Source organism: Colobus angolensis, unplaced genomic scaffold (genome assembly GCF_000951035.1).
Source record: "Colobus angolensis palliatus isolate OR3802 unplaced genomic scaffold, Cang.pa_1.0 Scaffold51, whole genome shotgun sequence".
NCBI classification, from domain to species: Eukaryota; Metazoa; Chordata; class Mammalia; order Primates; family Cercopithecidae; genus Colobus; species Colobus angolensis.
This window is the reverse complement of record NW_012118599.1, coordinates 3,178,953-3,194,555: the sequence shown is the minus strand read 5'-3', so window position 1 is coordinate 3,194,555 and position 15,603 is coordinate 3,178,953. Positions and strand designations below refer to the sequence as shown.

Below are 15,603 nucleotides of genomic sequence, written 5' to 3'. Positions count from 1 at the left end.
GAGGCCTTGTGGAGCACAGAGGAGCTCTAGCTGACAGCTGGCACTAACTGCTAGACATAGGAGTGAGGCCAGTGTGGATCTTCCAGCCCTTCTGACACTAGCCAAATGTAGATGCGTGAGTCCACATGAGAGCAGCAGCGCAACTGCCTAACCAACTCACAGAAACATGAGAAATAAAAAAAATCCATGTAGTTTTGAACCACCAAATTTGGGATGGTTTGTTATGCAGTAAAAGCTAACTTATATGTGTAGGTGTCAGCATTGTGGCAACCTTGAGATGATTAAAGAGTGTAATCCATGTGAAGTGTTTAGCTTACTGCCAGACATAGAGTGTCCCTCAGTAGAGGTTAACTTCTGTATTATTATCATTATCATTGTTGTTTTGGTTATGATGGTCACTTCTCCCTCCTCCTCCTCTAGATCTAATGCCATTGCTCTTTAATATTATTAACTTTGATGAATTAAGTAATTGGACGTCCTTGGTGCTAATTGGTGTTTTTCTTCCTGATTAGTAAGTGGTCTAAAACTTTAAAAAGTTTTTTTATTGTGAAATAAAACACATTTATAGAAAAGAACTTAAAGCATAAATTTATAGCTTATAGCAAATTATAAAGTGAACATCTGTCACTGCCATTCAGGTGAAGAAACTGAACATTACCATGACTCCAAAAACTTGTATCAAATTATGTATTCTGCTTCCATTGCATGCTTTTCCCGATCATAATCCTCCCTCTCATGTCTAGAGGTATCCACTAACCTGATTTTATAAGAATCACTCTTTGCTTATCTTTTTGGGTTTTATTGCCTCTGTATGCATCTGTAAAATTAGTTCAGGTGATCTATTCAGCATATAAATGAAATAATATAATACGCATTCTTGTGTGCCTGGCTTTATTCACTGAACATTATCTCTAAGATTCATCTATATCATGACTAACAGTAAGCTTTCATTTTCATTGCTGTGTAGAATTTCACTGTAATAATGTATAATACCTCTATCAGATCTACTATTTATGGGTGTTTGGGTTTTTACAGTTTTGGGGTATTATAAATAATTATTTCAAGCACATTTTGTATATGTATTCTGGAAAAATATATGTGAGAGTTTTTTTTAAAAGATCTATACCTAGTAGTATAATTTCTGGGTAACAAAGTCACAGTCACTTTTTGCAAGTCTCACAGAAAAAAACAATGTCAGATGACACAAATGATGTATATTGTGCATTTTACCTTGAGATTAGAACCGTTGGTTTACAACCACATACAGGTGGTTGCCCAAAAAGGCAGTCTAGGTTGATGGGGACAGGAGTGGGGATGGGATGAGAGTTTTGTAGGATGAAAAGGGGTCAAGATTTATGTGATAAGTTAGAATGTCTCCAGGAAGGAAATCTGTGAGTAAATTTTGTGTCATTAAAGTTAGGAGTCCCACAGTTTTTCAGCAATTAATAGCATTCTTTACACTAGTTGTTCTCCATGTGAATCTGTAACAATGGTTTATGTTTTCTCTATATTACAGAGGAGAAGTTTGGGCAACTGGGGGACAATTGACTGATCCTTGGCCAAATGATAATAAAAGGGGACACAGCTCTTCTAGGACTGAGATTTTCATTGTCCCTTTCTAAAAAGCAGAAGGGAGGTACTAACACTCTACCAAAAAAGAAGGAAAAGAATCTTGTCAGAAATGGAGAATGGGAGAACATTTATCCAAATTAAAGGCTGTATCTACTGAAAGCAATGGTGGCTGTAAGAGGATGGGTGTAGCATAACAACCCGAGGCAATTTGGGTTCCTTTGCATATAATTGTACAGAATGTGCTCTAAGTGGGTTAGTGAGCTATAATCAAACATGGTAGAGTTGAAGAACGGTCTCTGTGTGTTCTGTCACATGGTTGCACTGCACTGAGGCGTCCTGCCAAGACAGCTACAGGAATTGTTTTTCATGTGCTCTGGCTGATCTCAAAGGCAAGGCAGAAGGGTTGATAGCTTAGTGAGTTATTTTTCCTGACTCTCTGAGGAAGTTGAATATTTGGGAATTTAATACAGTTTCGCTGGCATTGTGTTGATCTTTGGATACCATGTTAAGATCACATCAGGATAATGAGAGACGGATTAAGGAACTACTGGTTTTATTTGGGATCATGTCAGATAGGGTTGTTTTTACATCTGGCAGGTACTTCCCAAGTTGAATAAAGTAGTGTTTGTGACAGGCTCTAGTGTAGGATGTTGGTAACATGCAGAACCAAACCTTAAATTTGTGTGCTGTTATGACTTCTATTGGATGTGAGGATTTGTCGGTTATCGTTTCCACAGATGTAAAGTGAACTTATTATTCACTGTACATCTAAGTACCTTATTGTCTTGATTTCTTGTCTTATTTCTGAATGGTCCCAGAATGTATGGAAATGGTGATGGGTTTTGTAGTTTTGCTATTATGCCTTTCCTGGAAGACAAAGTGAGCTTTTCATGCTTGAGTAAACACATTGATGTATTATGAAACTGTCAGACTCTGAACAATTGGCATAAGCTCAATTATTCAAATATGTGACTCTATTGAATGGCGTTTGTGCTGGCTGATGCTTTAGTACAGGCAGTATAAAGACGTTTTAATATCTTTCCTTAAGAAATTAAATCTCAACTGCATGAGTAAAGAAATCCAAAGGATTAGTCCTTTAGTTGAGCACTTTCCTCATTATCTTGTATAGCTAATTGGTAGCATTCATTTGCTGAGATTTATAGTTCATTTTTTTTAAAAAAAATACGGTTTTTAAATTAAAAAGTCATTCATGCATTATCCTTGTCACCTAACATAACTGCTTTTTTCTTCTTTGTTCTCTTTCTGTCAGTCCACATGCACACATGCTTTTTAAATGTAGTGTATCTGCAATTTTGTTTTCTTTTTTAGTTATATTTGCATGGTAAATCTTTTTCAAGTTCTGTGGTCTTTATAATATTTATTTTTATTGTTGCATAATAGTGAATTATTTAATAATATGCAATCATTTTTCTTCTTTGAAATGTATGTTTTCTAGTTTTTTATTTTTACACATAATAGTGCAAAGATGTATTTGTGCATTATTTTCAGTTATGAGGACAGATGCCCAAAAGTATTTCAGTGAACTTGAAAAGATTTTTTTCTTTTATGTATTGCTCAATTGCTTTCCAAGAGGCAATTGTATGATTATATAAATATGCAATCTTTTTTACCAACCCAAAAAAGAAAGATGAAGACTATTAAATGTTAGCATCCTACAAAATTAACATTTGGAGCATCCTGTAATCTTAGTAGAGACTTCTTCATTTGTAAATTCAATTTCCATTTTTAGCAGAGTAATGTATGCAAATAGTTTAAAAAATCTAATAAGCTGTTTAGTGTGCCAGTGAAAAACAGCAGCCTCTTGCCTCCTTCCCCACTCCAGTTTCTGGCTTTTGACTATTTCTGCGAATATTTGCCTCCATGTTGCTAAATGACTTACTTTTGCAGCTTAATTTTTTTTCCTCTTTGAGTTATTTATGGATTTCTTTTTATGGAAGATGAGGCTTTAGTTCTTATAGTTTCTTTCCCATTCTCAATATTGACATAACATAAATTTTGGTTTTACCAATATAGATATTATAATGTTATGACTGTAAGTATTGTTCATAATCAGATTTTATATTATGATTATATGTTCTTTCACTTTATATTTTCCCTGGAATTAATAACCCTCTTTCCTTTTGCTTGCTTTGTTCTCTCTATGCCTATTTCTGATTTATCACCAAACATTCTGAAAGAGTTGTAAATCCCCTTTGATGCTTCCAAACATATCAGATAATTCCTCAGGTGTGTTTTTATTTATTTTTTCAAAACTTCCCTCTGGGAGCTGTTGTATTTTACTCCAGTGTAGATGGTTTGCTCTTGGGGCCTGATGTTCAAGCTACATCTTGGAATTCCCTTCATGATTTTATCCTGGGAATTTCCTTTGCCTGTCTCTGTTTTGGTGATTCTCTGTTTCCTGGATCTCAGGTTGTTTTTCTTTTAAGTTTATTTACATATTTTGATGGAGTCCTGAGAAAGGTACAAGAAAACTAAACTTTTTGATACCATGTGTGACTGAAATGTTTTTATTCTGTAATCATACTTAATTGATAGTTTGGCTGGGTATACAATTTTAGGTTGGGAATAATGATTTTTTAGGAATTTTGAAGGCATTGCTTCATTGCCCACTTACTTTCAAGGTTCCTTTTGAGTCCAGTGCCATTCTGATACCCAATTCTTCGTTATGATCTTTTTCTTTTATTTCCTGTCTCTGGAAGCTTTTAAAATCTAATATCTGGAGTATTCCTTGGTATGTACTTTTTTATTCATTCGTTTTATTGGTTGCATGGTGGGTCCTCTCAAACCAGAAAAAGCATCTCCTGCAATTCCCTGTATTTCTCTCTTTGAACTATGAATTACTTTGTAGTACCTTGTGAACTGGTCCATGCATTTTCCTCTCTTTTTTTCTTCCATTTTCCCATCTTTTCATCTTTTTATTCCACCTTCTGAGGACTCTACTCACTTTATTTTTCACCTCTTTTATGGGATTCTTTTATCAATGGTACAATATTTTTCACTTTCTGAAAGCTTGTTTCTAGTTCTTCTAATTATGCTTTTTATGGTGTTGTGTTGCTTCATCTGTGATTTCTCTGAGGATATTAATTATATTTTGGTTGAGGAAGAATTTTTTCTGCTCCCTACATCATGTTTGTTTCCTCTGAGATGTGGGGTGTGTGTGTGTGTGTGTGTGTGTGCGCGTGTGCACATTCTCTTTCTTGCATGTGGCAGTGGAGATCAGGGAAGGTGGACCTGTTTGGAAGCTCCATGTGTTGGTGAGGCATATAACCTGAAGCTTCTCGATAGGAAGATTGGTGTCTGCAAGTCTGTGCTTATGCCCAGGAGCCGGGCTGCGGGGAGAAGAGAGGGTGGGATCTTACTGACCAGGCTTTGACTCAGTCCCGTTTTTAGCAGGGTTACGTTACCCCTGCCCTCAGCTGTGCTTAGCTGTGTTTGGACTTACCTCTTCTGGAGAGGAAATTTCCAGGCTCCTGCCTGGCTCTGCAGGGTAGAGAAGAGAATATGGCAGTTTATTTGTTCTTTATATAAATTTTCAATCAGTTCTCCTTTCCTCAGAGGTACATGAACCTAGTTTCTTATTGGCTACTCACCCCACAGGCTTAAATTCCAGCTTTGTTTCGATTTGTTTGTTGGTTACCATTCATCCCTCTGTTTTCTAGCTTAAAGGATTTTGTTGCATATCTAGTTTGCTTTTTGTACTCTTTCATTTTTTGTCTTCATGGGCTTATTTCACATTATATTTATGTTCATGTGAATTCCTTTAGTGTCATTTTAATACAGTTTTTAAAAAGTGTGGGGAAAGAGCACATACTCAGTCTGCCATGGTTGATGGAAGTATCCAGTGCAGACTTTTTAGATTGGTCAAATATGTATTTTTTGCCTGCACACATTTGTGGGATATTTATTATACTTTCTGATATATAATAATTTCTTTAAAAAATGTCTTTTAAAATATTTTAAAAATATTTTAACATTTAAATATTTAAAAATATTTTAACATTTAAATATTTAAAAATATTTTTAAAGTGCATTTTTACTTGTCTATTTTTACGTGTCTATTTGACATTGCAGATTTAATGTCAGTTTTCATAAGTCGATATTTCTCTCTACTGGATAGCTTAAAGGAGTGACTGTTCTTCTCATTAAGTTGCTCATTAATTTTTAAAAACCTTTTATTTTGAAATAATTGTAGATTGATAGGAAGTTCAAAAATAGTACTGAGAGGTTCCTTATACTTAGCTTTTCCCAGTGGTAGCATCTTCACAACTACAGTACAGCCATCAAAGTTAGGAAATTGATGTTGCTACAATCTTCATTAGTTTTTAAAAAACATTGTTTTACATTTCATAGTAGCCCAAAAGTTTATGATACAAACACATGTGAAACTCTTTTGTCTTTCAGCAATTTTTCCAGCTAGTCAAATTACGAAAGCTTGGACTTAGTGATAATGAAATTCAGCGGCTCCCTCCAGAAATAGCAAACTTCATGCAGCTGGTGGAACTAGACGTGTCTCGAAATGGTAAGAAAGATTCCACTTGGGTTGGCCATTTATCTCTTCAGATGCTGGGAGTGTTTTTAGTAAATACAGCTAGATAAATATTATTGGAGGTGCTTTCCCTGATAGTTATGGGAAAACTGTATGATTCTTGGGGTGAAATTAATGCCATTTTTGAATAGGTCAGTTAACTTATAGGCATTTTCCAAAAGAAAAATTTCATAACACAAGTGTTAGGAGACAGCTTTCTCCAGATAAGTTCAATCTGATTCCTAGAGTTAGAGAGTGGGCTGGGAAATCATTTAACCTTGTCCACTTATTTTGCTGAACATGATACCGAGGACTGGTGGCACGGTTCTTGTCCAGTGCTTGGGTGCTGCTGTGGCAAGGGAAACCTGCCCTGGGGAAGGGGTGGTTCCTCTTGGCTGTGTCTCCGTTGCTTGGTATACTCTCCCTGTAGTGAACAGACTTGCTTGCATTCAGGCATCTTCTGTCTTCGTTTGTTTCTAATTAGGCTGCTGGTGGTTTTGCCCACTTCAATTTGTGTGGTATATTTGTGAGTTCATTTTTATTTTCAGATCCCACTATTGATTCATTTTCATTGAACATTTGAATAGAGCATCCTAATAGATACCCCAACGGGTACTCAAATGCCTTTCATTTTAAAATGGGTACCTGGGTTTAACCCTGAGTTTTATGCTACTTAGAGGGCTTCCCACATGGGCTGGTATTGCTTCTTGTTATAGCATATTTGATTTATTAAATTAAAGTAGCAACTCCCAGTGGTCCTATCTACTGATGGAATTCAGTTCTTGTAAAGACCCTGGTATAATTTCCTCAGGATAGTCTCAAATATGGTCTGAATTATTTATTGAAAAGGTAATTCCTTTATTTCTCTCCTATTACATACCTGATTTATTTTGTGTTTTGCTTTTGCTTTCCTACAAAAATCTATAGGTTTCTTCTGAATCGATTATCTTTAGGTCTGTATATTTCAGTCTGATATTTTTGGCAAAAACCCCAGGTCCCAGACATAGTATTCTTCTGTGGATTGTTGTTATAATGCAGCAATCAGTACTTGGAAATACGGTGAAGAAAAAATGATTCCTCCTTTCTGCCAACTTCTAATAGGTTTTAAATTGCTGTTATCTATTACATTCCATAAATTAGAAACTGTCTTCTGGCTTAGCCATGTGATTGTGACATACTTTTATTTTGCATGAAAATTATTTCTTACTTTGAAGCTACTAGAAAAAGTACAACAAAGCAAAACTTTTTTTGGGAGGGTGTCTTGTTTTAGATGGCTTATTTGGTTGCAGGGAACCCAGATCTACTTGGTAAAGTGGATTTGATTGTAAGGAAACAGGGGGCGGAGGGAATTAACATATACCAAAAGCAGTGGCACCAAGCTTGCATTTGACACTATCTTGAGGGTTTCATGGCCTCTCTTTTCCAGTGTGTCTGCTTCTGTTTGTGGGTTCTCTGTTCTTCCCTGCTCAATAACCTGCTCTGTTGGAACTGGCTTGTGGTGGCCTCTTTTTGTGATTTCTTTTTACGTACAGTTTGGCTTTTGCCCCTGCTGCAGCATTGGTTTGCCAGTGAAGGATTTCTCAGTGAAGAATGGTTGACCCAACTTATCTTTTTATGCCAACTGTAAAACATAGAGTACAGGTCAGGTTACCAGCCACCCTGAAGGTTGGCTGCCCTGGGAGGTGGATGGCAACCAGTACAAAGCATGGCCTTGCCCCTCAGCTCAGAAGGTGTTGATGAGCAGCTTCGCTTACGCTGGAGTATGGGGTGGGGTGGGCATTTGGGGTCTGGCCAGGCCAGAATTGCCTTAGAAACTAGCCTGTATAATACTTACCCAAAGTATATGTGATTGAAATGATTCTCTTGTCTTAGCAGTTATCTAAGTTATAAACAATGACTAGCTATTAACTCTGCAAGGAAGCAGTGACTTTGTAAAATGGTCACAGAAATCACAAAATCTGAAGAAATACATAGCAATTTTGAAATGGGGATTAGAAATAAACAGAAATACTTAAGAAAGACGAAAAGTTTTGGCTCTCACTCTTTAGGAGGAAGGAAACCATACAGCTCAAAAGTTCCCAGTCCCGTAATTAACTCTAATGGGATGCTCAGTGGAAAGTCAGAACTGGTCAGCTGCCAGTTTTACCAGTTCCCACATCAGCTCTTTCAAACACTAGTAACTAGAAAGTAGGGCTCCATGCGTCTTCCCGCGTGTCCACTTTTACCTCCCAGCATGTTGATAAAAGAAACTAGTCTTTCACTGAAGATAGTATCAGAACACAAAAATGTTTCTGCTCCTTGAGACACCAACACTGCTTTTTTTAATTTTATTTTTTCCCTCAGTTTCAACCTTTCCTTCTGCAAGTGTTCGAGTTTTGTGAAGGATCCTGCAGAACATTCACCTTCTTACCCAGCTCTCTTAGAAATGCTGAGAGGGGCCGGGCGCGGTGGCTCAAGCCTGTAATCCCAGCACTTTGGGAGGCCGAGACGGGCGGATCACAAGGTCAGGAGATCGAGACCATCCTGGCTAACATGGTGAAACCCCGTCTCTACTAAAAAATACAAAAAACTAGCCGGGCGAGGTGGCGGGCGCCTGTAGTCCCAGCTACTCGGGAGGCTGAGGCAGGAGAATGGCGTAAACCTGGGAGGCGGAGCTTGCAGTGAGCTGAGATCCGGCCACTGCACTCCAGCCTGGGCGACAGAGCGAGACTCCATCTCAAAAAAAAAAAAAAAAAAGAAATGCCGAGAGGGAGTTAACTGTTCCCTTCCCTTCTTGGCAGGGCCTGGCTCGGCTCGGTAGCATTATGTGCGTGGTGGATGTGGGGGTAGAGGGGAAGACAGCATGGAAGGTTGGGGGCTTTCCCGGAGGTTATTAAAAGAAAGAGTGAACCTGGGCTGGGTGCAGTGGTTCATGCCTGTAACCCAGCACTTTGGGAGGCCAAGGCGGGGGGATCACGAGGTCAGGAGTTTGAGACCAGCCTGACCAATGTGGTGAAACCCCGACTCTACTAAAAATACAAAAATTAGCCAGGCTTGGTGGCACGTGCCTGTAATCACAGCTATTCAGGAGGCTGGGGCAGGAGAATCGCTTGAACTTGGGAGATGGAGGTTGCAGTGAGCCAAGATCGTGCCATTGCACTCCAGCCTGGGCAACAGAGCGAGACTCTGTCTCAAACAAACAAACAAACAAAAGAAAGAATGAATCTGTGCAGATGACAGAGCAGAAGAACAAGGTCACTATTTACTGTAACCAACAGATATAGGGGTCTTAGACCATTTCTTGGTCTGGCAGATCTCAGTATGCTTCCTGTCACTTTTTGGACAGATAAAATCATATCAATCTGAATACCCTAGGCAAGTGAGTAGGCAAATAAAAGTCACAAAGCTTGCAGCTGGAGAGGCAGTGTGAGAACCTGACTTTGTACAGGTGCAGGCATTTGTGAGGGTTTGTGACTGGTGCCTGGAGGCCTGTGTGGGCCTCTGGTCTTCTGTTGCCCCAGCTGACGGTGCCCACTTTTGGATCAGAGGCTGTTCCTTTGGGTCCCTGCCCAGCCTCAGTGGTTTGTAGCAGGGTTATAACCAGGGCTGGCCATAGTCATGGTAGGAACTTCCTTAGTTCTTGATTTTGCATTGCTTTGACCGGGAAGGAGAAAGTCCATTGGATTAATGCTTGTCATACTTCAATGTGCAAGGAATTATCTGAGACTCTTGTTAAAATGAAGATTCTGATGCAGTAGGTCCAGAGTGGGTCTGAAGATTCTGCATTGCTAAGAAGCTCCCAGGAAATGCCAACCCTGCTGGTCCCCAGCCACACCAAGAAGATCTTAGACATCACCACCTGCAGGCTTGCTGCTAACTTCCCTTCAGCAGCTTCCTGTGGTTAGGAGTCCACATTCACTCCCCTAAGGCACCCCTGCACCCTCCCATGTGGAAGGTGGGAGATCTTCCTGTCATTCCTGGTTAAAGGGTAAGATGCTAGAGCTGACTTTAGCTCAAATTTGCTTTGATTCTAAAAGCAAAACTAGACCTTTCCGGATGTTTCCTTGCTCAAGTGAGGAGAAAACTCAGGTTTTACGTTTCTCTTTAAAGAGGTTTGTAAATGAAGAGAGAAGTTTTTACAGGCTCATTTTCTGGGCCAAGAAGAACTGCCAAGAGCTTCAAACACTGACTTTTGTGGCTTTGTTTTCTGACATTTCAGGAGCAAAGTCAAGGGAATTGTGTGCTGTGTTGGAAAAGAGAAGCATGAGTTTAGGGAGAAAGAGGGCAGTGCTTATGGATTATCTAAACTACAAGGATTTTTTTTTTTTTTTTTTTTCTGAGGGACAAGTAGAGAGCTTTGGGATGAGCACAATGCATATGGTCTCTTCCCCAGAATGACTAGATGTGCTCAGCAGAGAGGACCCTGGCTCGGAGCCCTGGCTCTGCTGTCAGCACGCAGTTGACTTTGGGCAGGCCCCTTCTGATGCCGCTGGGCCTTGTTTTGTGGAGTGGGATAAAACCCTGCTCCCTGTATGAGCCCAGTGAGAGTCGAGGAAAGTGACACACTTCTCATGTCTTAACTTGGTGGATTTTTTTTTTTTAAATAAGCAAATGTCTAAAATATATATGAGAAAAAAAAAGTAGGTGTTTCCCCTGAACATAGAGTAAAGGATGATTGGAGTATATGAACTAGATATCTGAATTTGCTGGTAACATTTGGTCTACAAAAAGTGTATAGACTTAGAATTAAGTTCTGCAGCAGTTTTCTGTGGTGAGATGCATATGCTTCAATGCTTGGACCTTATATCTGCTTTCTCTGCTCACTGATTATTAGCTGCTTGAGGAAAATGACCTCTGATTGTGTGAGAAGTGGTATTATCTCTTTGTGTGAGAAGTGGTATTATCGCTGGCTGCTTGAGGAAAATGACCTCTGATTGTGTGAGAAGTGGTATTATCGCATAGTGAGATCTTGCTCTTCAAGAATCTAGGGCAGACTTTCTTAATGCTTCATGATTCCTGCCTCAAGGGTTAGTAATTTGAATTTTATAGTCTATGCTGTAATTTGACTTACATCACAATACTATATCATTATCCATTTAGTTCAGTTTTCCCCAAAGTGTAAGGCATATACTACCAGCACTGCTAGAGATGATTTTAACTGGTACTGCAAAACAGCAATTTTAAATTTTGAGTCATGGTGAGAAAGTTATCCTTTTAGTTTCAATTTTGTTCCTTTTGGATTGCATCTGTAAAATTTGATAACACTATATTGTATTTGTTACATTTATCTTTTATGTCTAGTAGTGATAATAGCTTTGAATTCATGTTAGTGATTTAAAACAGTTTTCTTCCTTTAAAAATCCCATCCAAATTTTAAAAGTCAGTTTAAAAGAATGAGGCAAATGATAAAGAATGCAGGGGCTACACCAGGATGGCAAAAATTGTGAAGGTGGAATAGAGATGGCTGAAGTTAAGGAAACACTTGTCAATATTAGCATCATCTGCCAAAGAGGTCATGAATCTATTTCTCTTATGGGGCAAATAAAACTGCAGATAGAAAAATCATGTCCAGAGACTACAGGCCTTCACTAATTATTTCGTCAACTTGAGTTAACAAGAACTTAAAGGTAGGACAGTTTCAGTATAACCATCACTAGCACCAGGACAGCCCTGCAGACTGAGTGGACTGCCCGCCAGTAGGGACATTGTCTCATCCTCTTCTAGAGGCTGGACTTCAAGTGCATGATTGGGTTAGTTGTCCTCTGTCCAACCACCAGATGCTGATCAAAGTTTGGTCTATAGTTATGGATTTGTTTCATAAAATCTAAAACCAATCTCGAAGCCTGCTGAAATGCAGAAGTACCACGATAGCATCAAATTGTGGTACTGCTGATTATGCCCTGAAAAGATCTCGTTCTGGCAAGTGGTAACTCTAGTGTGCTTAAAAGTCCTCCTACTTAGTTATGAACAATTAACCTTTTTTGTTTATTTGTAATAACTATATACACGCACACCAGAAGTGTGGCAGAAGCAAGTTTCTATCCATGTGGACTTCAGACTTGCCACAGTTAAGCCACTGTTCTCTCCTTTCTTGCTGCCGAATTTGGGCCCAAATTTAGCACTTTCCTTAGCAAACTACCCCAGTGACTGGACTTCATACGTTACAGTAGGAGAGTTTCGTTGTCACTGTCATGGTTAAAATATCACAGGAGACATCCAGCAAAGGGAGCACACCTGTATGCTCACTGTACCTTAGGTTGCGCTGGCTGAACAGTGTTGAGCCCAAAGCTTGCATTTTGCTTTGCAAGTACATCGGCTTTCCCATTGTGAGCCTCCTCTCTGCCTTAACTTTTGCCTTCCCTTTTGTTAGGAAGAAGAGTTAATGTAGAAATAAAAATCGCCTTCTACACACGTTTTAATTCCAGATTATAATTACCTTTAAAGTGGGGGTGAAGAGGAATCAGGCTTCTGTGATGTTTTCTAATCACCTTTCCATTTTGCAAATTTCAGCGAGCATTGTTTAAACATGAAGATATGGTTTTCATTTCAAATGCTGAAAAAGTTGGGATAAACTTTACACTTGCATCTCTTTTGATGAGTATATTGTAATACAGTTTTTCCCTGTTTTCTTCTTGCCATTCCATAGTCCTTTTCTGTTCCAGTCTGGAAAGGTCTTTTTGGTCTGCCTTCCGAGGGTCAAGTGATCTTCCTTCCACTTGCTTTGTCAGAACATATATATGGAAGAGTAAACTACTGTCCCTCTTTATTCTGTTAATATTGTTAATATTCTGTAATCAGAAAAGTTATGACTGATGAATAAGTTGTAGGCTTATATAACTTTTTTTCTTTTACTCTTTTTTTTTTTTTTAAGATGGAGTTTTGCTCTTGTTGCCCAGGCTGGAGTGCAGTGGCGCCATCTCGGCTCACGCCAACCTCTTGTCTCCTGGGTTCAAGTGATTCTCCTGCCTCAGCCTCCCGAGTAGCTGGGACTACAGGCGTGTACCACCACGCCTGGCTAATTTTGTGTTTTTAGTAGAGATGGGGTTTCTTCATGTTGGTCAGATTGGTCTCGAACTCCCGACCTCAGGCAATCTGCCCGCCTTGGCCTCCCAAAGTGCTGGGATTACAGGTGTGAGCCACTGCACCCGGCCTACGCTTTTTTGTTGTTGTTGTTGTTGTTAATTAGCAGGTTTCTGATAGATCTGAGTTTGAGAACAACACCTTTGAATATGTTTTTAGGTCAACAAGTTCTTCATTCAGTTACAGGTTCTCTAAATGTTTTGTCTATTTTAAATAGCTCCTTATCTTCCTACCTCCATCCCTCCCTAGCTCGTTCATTCACTTTATCCGTACATGCTACGCTCTGTGTTAGATCTTGGATTTTCTAAAACAATGGCGGATTTAACCCAACAGGCTAAGTTATGGAAGGAAAAATAATTTTAGTGGTTTCTCCTGAAATAAAACAAAACCCTAACATATGGGATGACAGTTTCTGCTCACTTTTTAATTAGGCAATTTCTGTAGGTATCAGGTTGATGGTTTCCAGCCACAGTGCTGGCATCATTTTGATTTTGAGGCCACCCATTTTGTTACGTGAATCTGGCTGAGCCAAATGGTACTGAGGCTCCAGGCAGCTGAAAGCTGGATGGCATCTTTTGGTCGGGATGGGGACACCAACATGCTCGCACCACTGCAAACAGTGCTGTTCTCTTACTGAGCTAGAAAAGACAAATCTTGGAAAGGGACTTGAGCCAAGAGGGAAAGAGGGAATGAAAAGCAGTACTAAGAACTGCAATTTGAGGATTAAATATAGAAATGATATGATTTTTAAATTAGCTTTTTAAGTGTTGAATAAGTCCTTAATCTAACTAAGATGTCGGCTCAAAGTGAATAATGAAAATGATTCTTAAAAACATAGTGATGTGTGACTGTTGTCCCAGCTACTTGGGAGGCCAGTTTGAGAGGATCACTTGCGTCCAGGAGCTTGAGTTTACAATGAACTATGATTATGCCAGTGTACTCCAGACTGAGTGATAGAGCAAGTCCCTGTTTAAAAAAAAAAAAAAAGATTCTGTATTCTTTTCAGTTTGAAAAAGCCTAAAACTTTGACACTTTAAAAAATGCTTACAGTTAATAGCTGTAGCTCATAAGACTTTTTTTTTTTTTTAACTTTAAGCAATATTTATTGAGTACTTACTAAATGTAAGGCTCTGTGCTAAATTGTTCTATCCCTTAAGGAAATAACGAACAACTCTACAGGCACAACAGACAAATATAATGACTATTATACTATGGTATAAATGAAGTGCTCATTATGTTCGGAAAAGTGTCAGTAACTAGGATCAGTAGCAACTGATGTGAAAAAGACATGAAAGAAGAAAAAGGCATTTTTGATTAGATGCTGGTAACAAGCAGTGTAACAGTTCTTATACTTTGGTAGCAAATTTAGAGGGAGTCAATGAGTGGATTTCTCAGTTGGGTTGTCATTTGTTGGTTGTTAGAAATTTATTTCAAATGTTTGTTGTAGCTTTATGGAGTCAACAGTATCATTAAAAATGCAAGTATCTTAGTGCTTCTTTGTGAACTATTCACTGAAAAATTTAAGGTTCTCTCTAAGACAGATTTATTAGGAATTGATTCATATAGTTATGGGGACTGAGAAGTTCCAGGATTTGCCCTCTGCAGGAAAGCTAGTGGTGTAATTCCAGTCCGAGTCTGAAGGCTTGAGAACCAGGGAAGCCAGGGGTGCAAATTCCAATAGAAAGGCAGGATAAGATGCCTAGTTCAAACAGGCAAGCATGAAGCAAAAAGGGGCAAATTCCTTCTTTTTCCATCATCTGTTCCATTCAGGTCCTCAGCAGATTGGATGATGCCCACTGCATTGTGGAGGGCCGTCTACTTTATTGAGTCTACCAATTCAAATGCTTATCTCATCCAGAAACAGCCTCACAGACACACCTAGAAATCAATACTGTTTTAATTTGGCATCATGTGGTGCAGTCACGTTAACACATAAAAGTAACCATCACACCTAGTAAACATAGACACCACCGACACACACACAGACACATAGACACACACAATCTCATTACACTTTAACAACTTCCTAGTGAGTAACATGTTTATAGGAAACTCAGATGCCTGTCCAAAGAGGACAGGGTAGCCTGCCTTCCCACAACTGCACATAAATGCATAAACCTAGACCTAAGTTAACATGATTGATGGCCACTGATAAGTTAATAGTTACCATAAAGCCTATGCAAGTGTTTGTGACTTTTTTATTTGAAGTTTTAAAAACTACATTCTTAAAAAATATGTTTCAGAAACTAGAGGTTTATGTTTGAGGAATCCTTGAAGTCCTTCTCTTTAGGCAGTATGTCATCGTCATAAGTGTGTGAGCCCAGGGATCACTACCTTGGACAAATTACTTAATCTCTCTTTGCCTCAGTTTATCCATCTGTAAAATGATTTTAATAGCACCTACTGTACAGAGGTGTTTTTGACTC

The 15,603-nt window shown here is 38.9% G+C and overlaps 1 protein-coding gene across 1 annotated transcript in view; it reads left to right on the top strand.

Annotated features, from left to right (window-relative positions):
• The window catches only part of LRRC1 (leucine rich repeat containing 1), a 127,918-nt gene that overhangs the window by 38,037 nt on the left and 74,278 nt on the right, over positions 1-15,603 (top strand). The window contains exon 2 of the mRNA XM_011960202.1: positions 5,995-6,112. Coding sequence (XP_011815592.1) covers positions 5,995-6,112 — 118 coding nt within the window. The remainder of the gene's footprint in view (positions 1-5,994; positions 6,113-15,603) is intronic.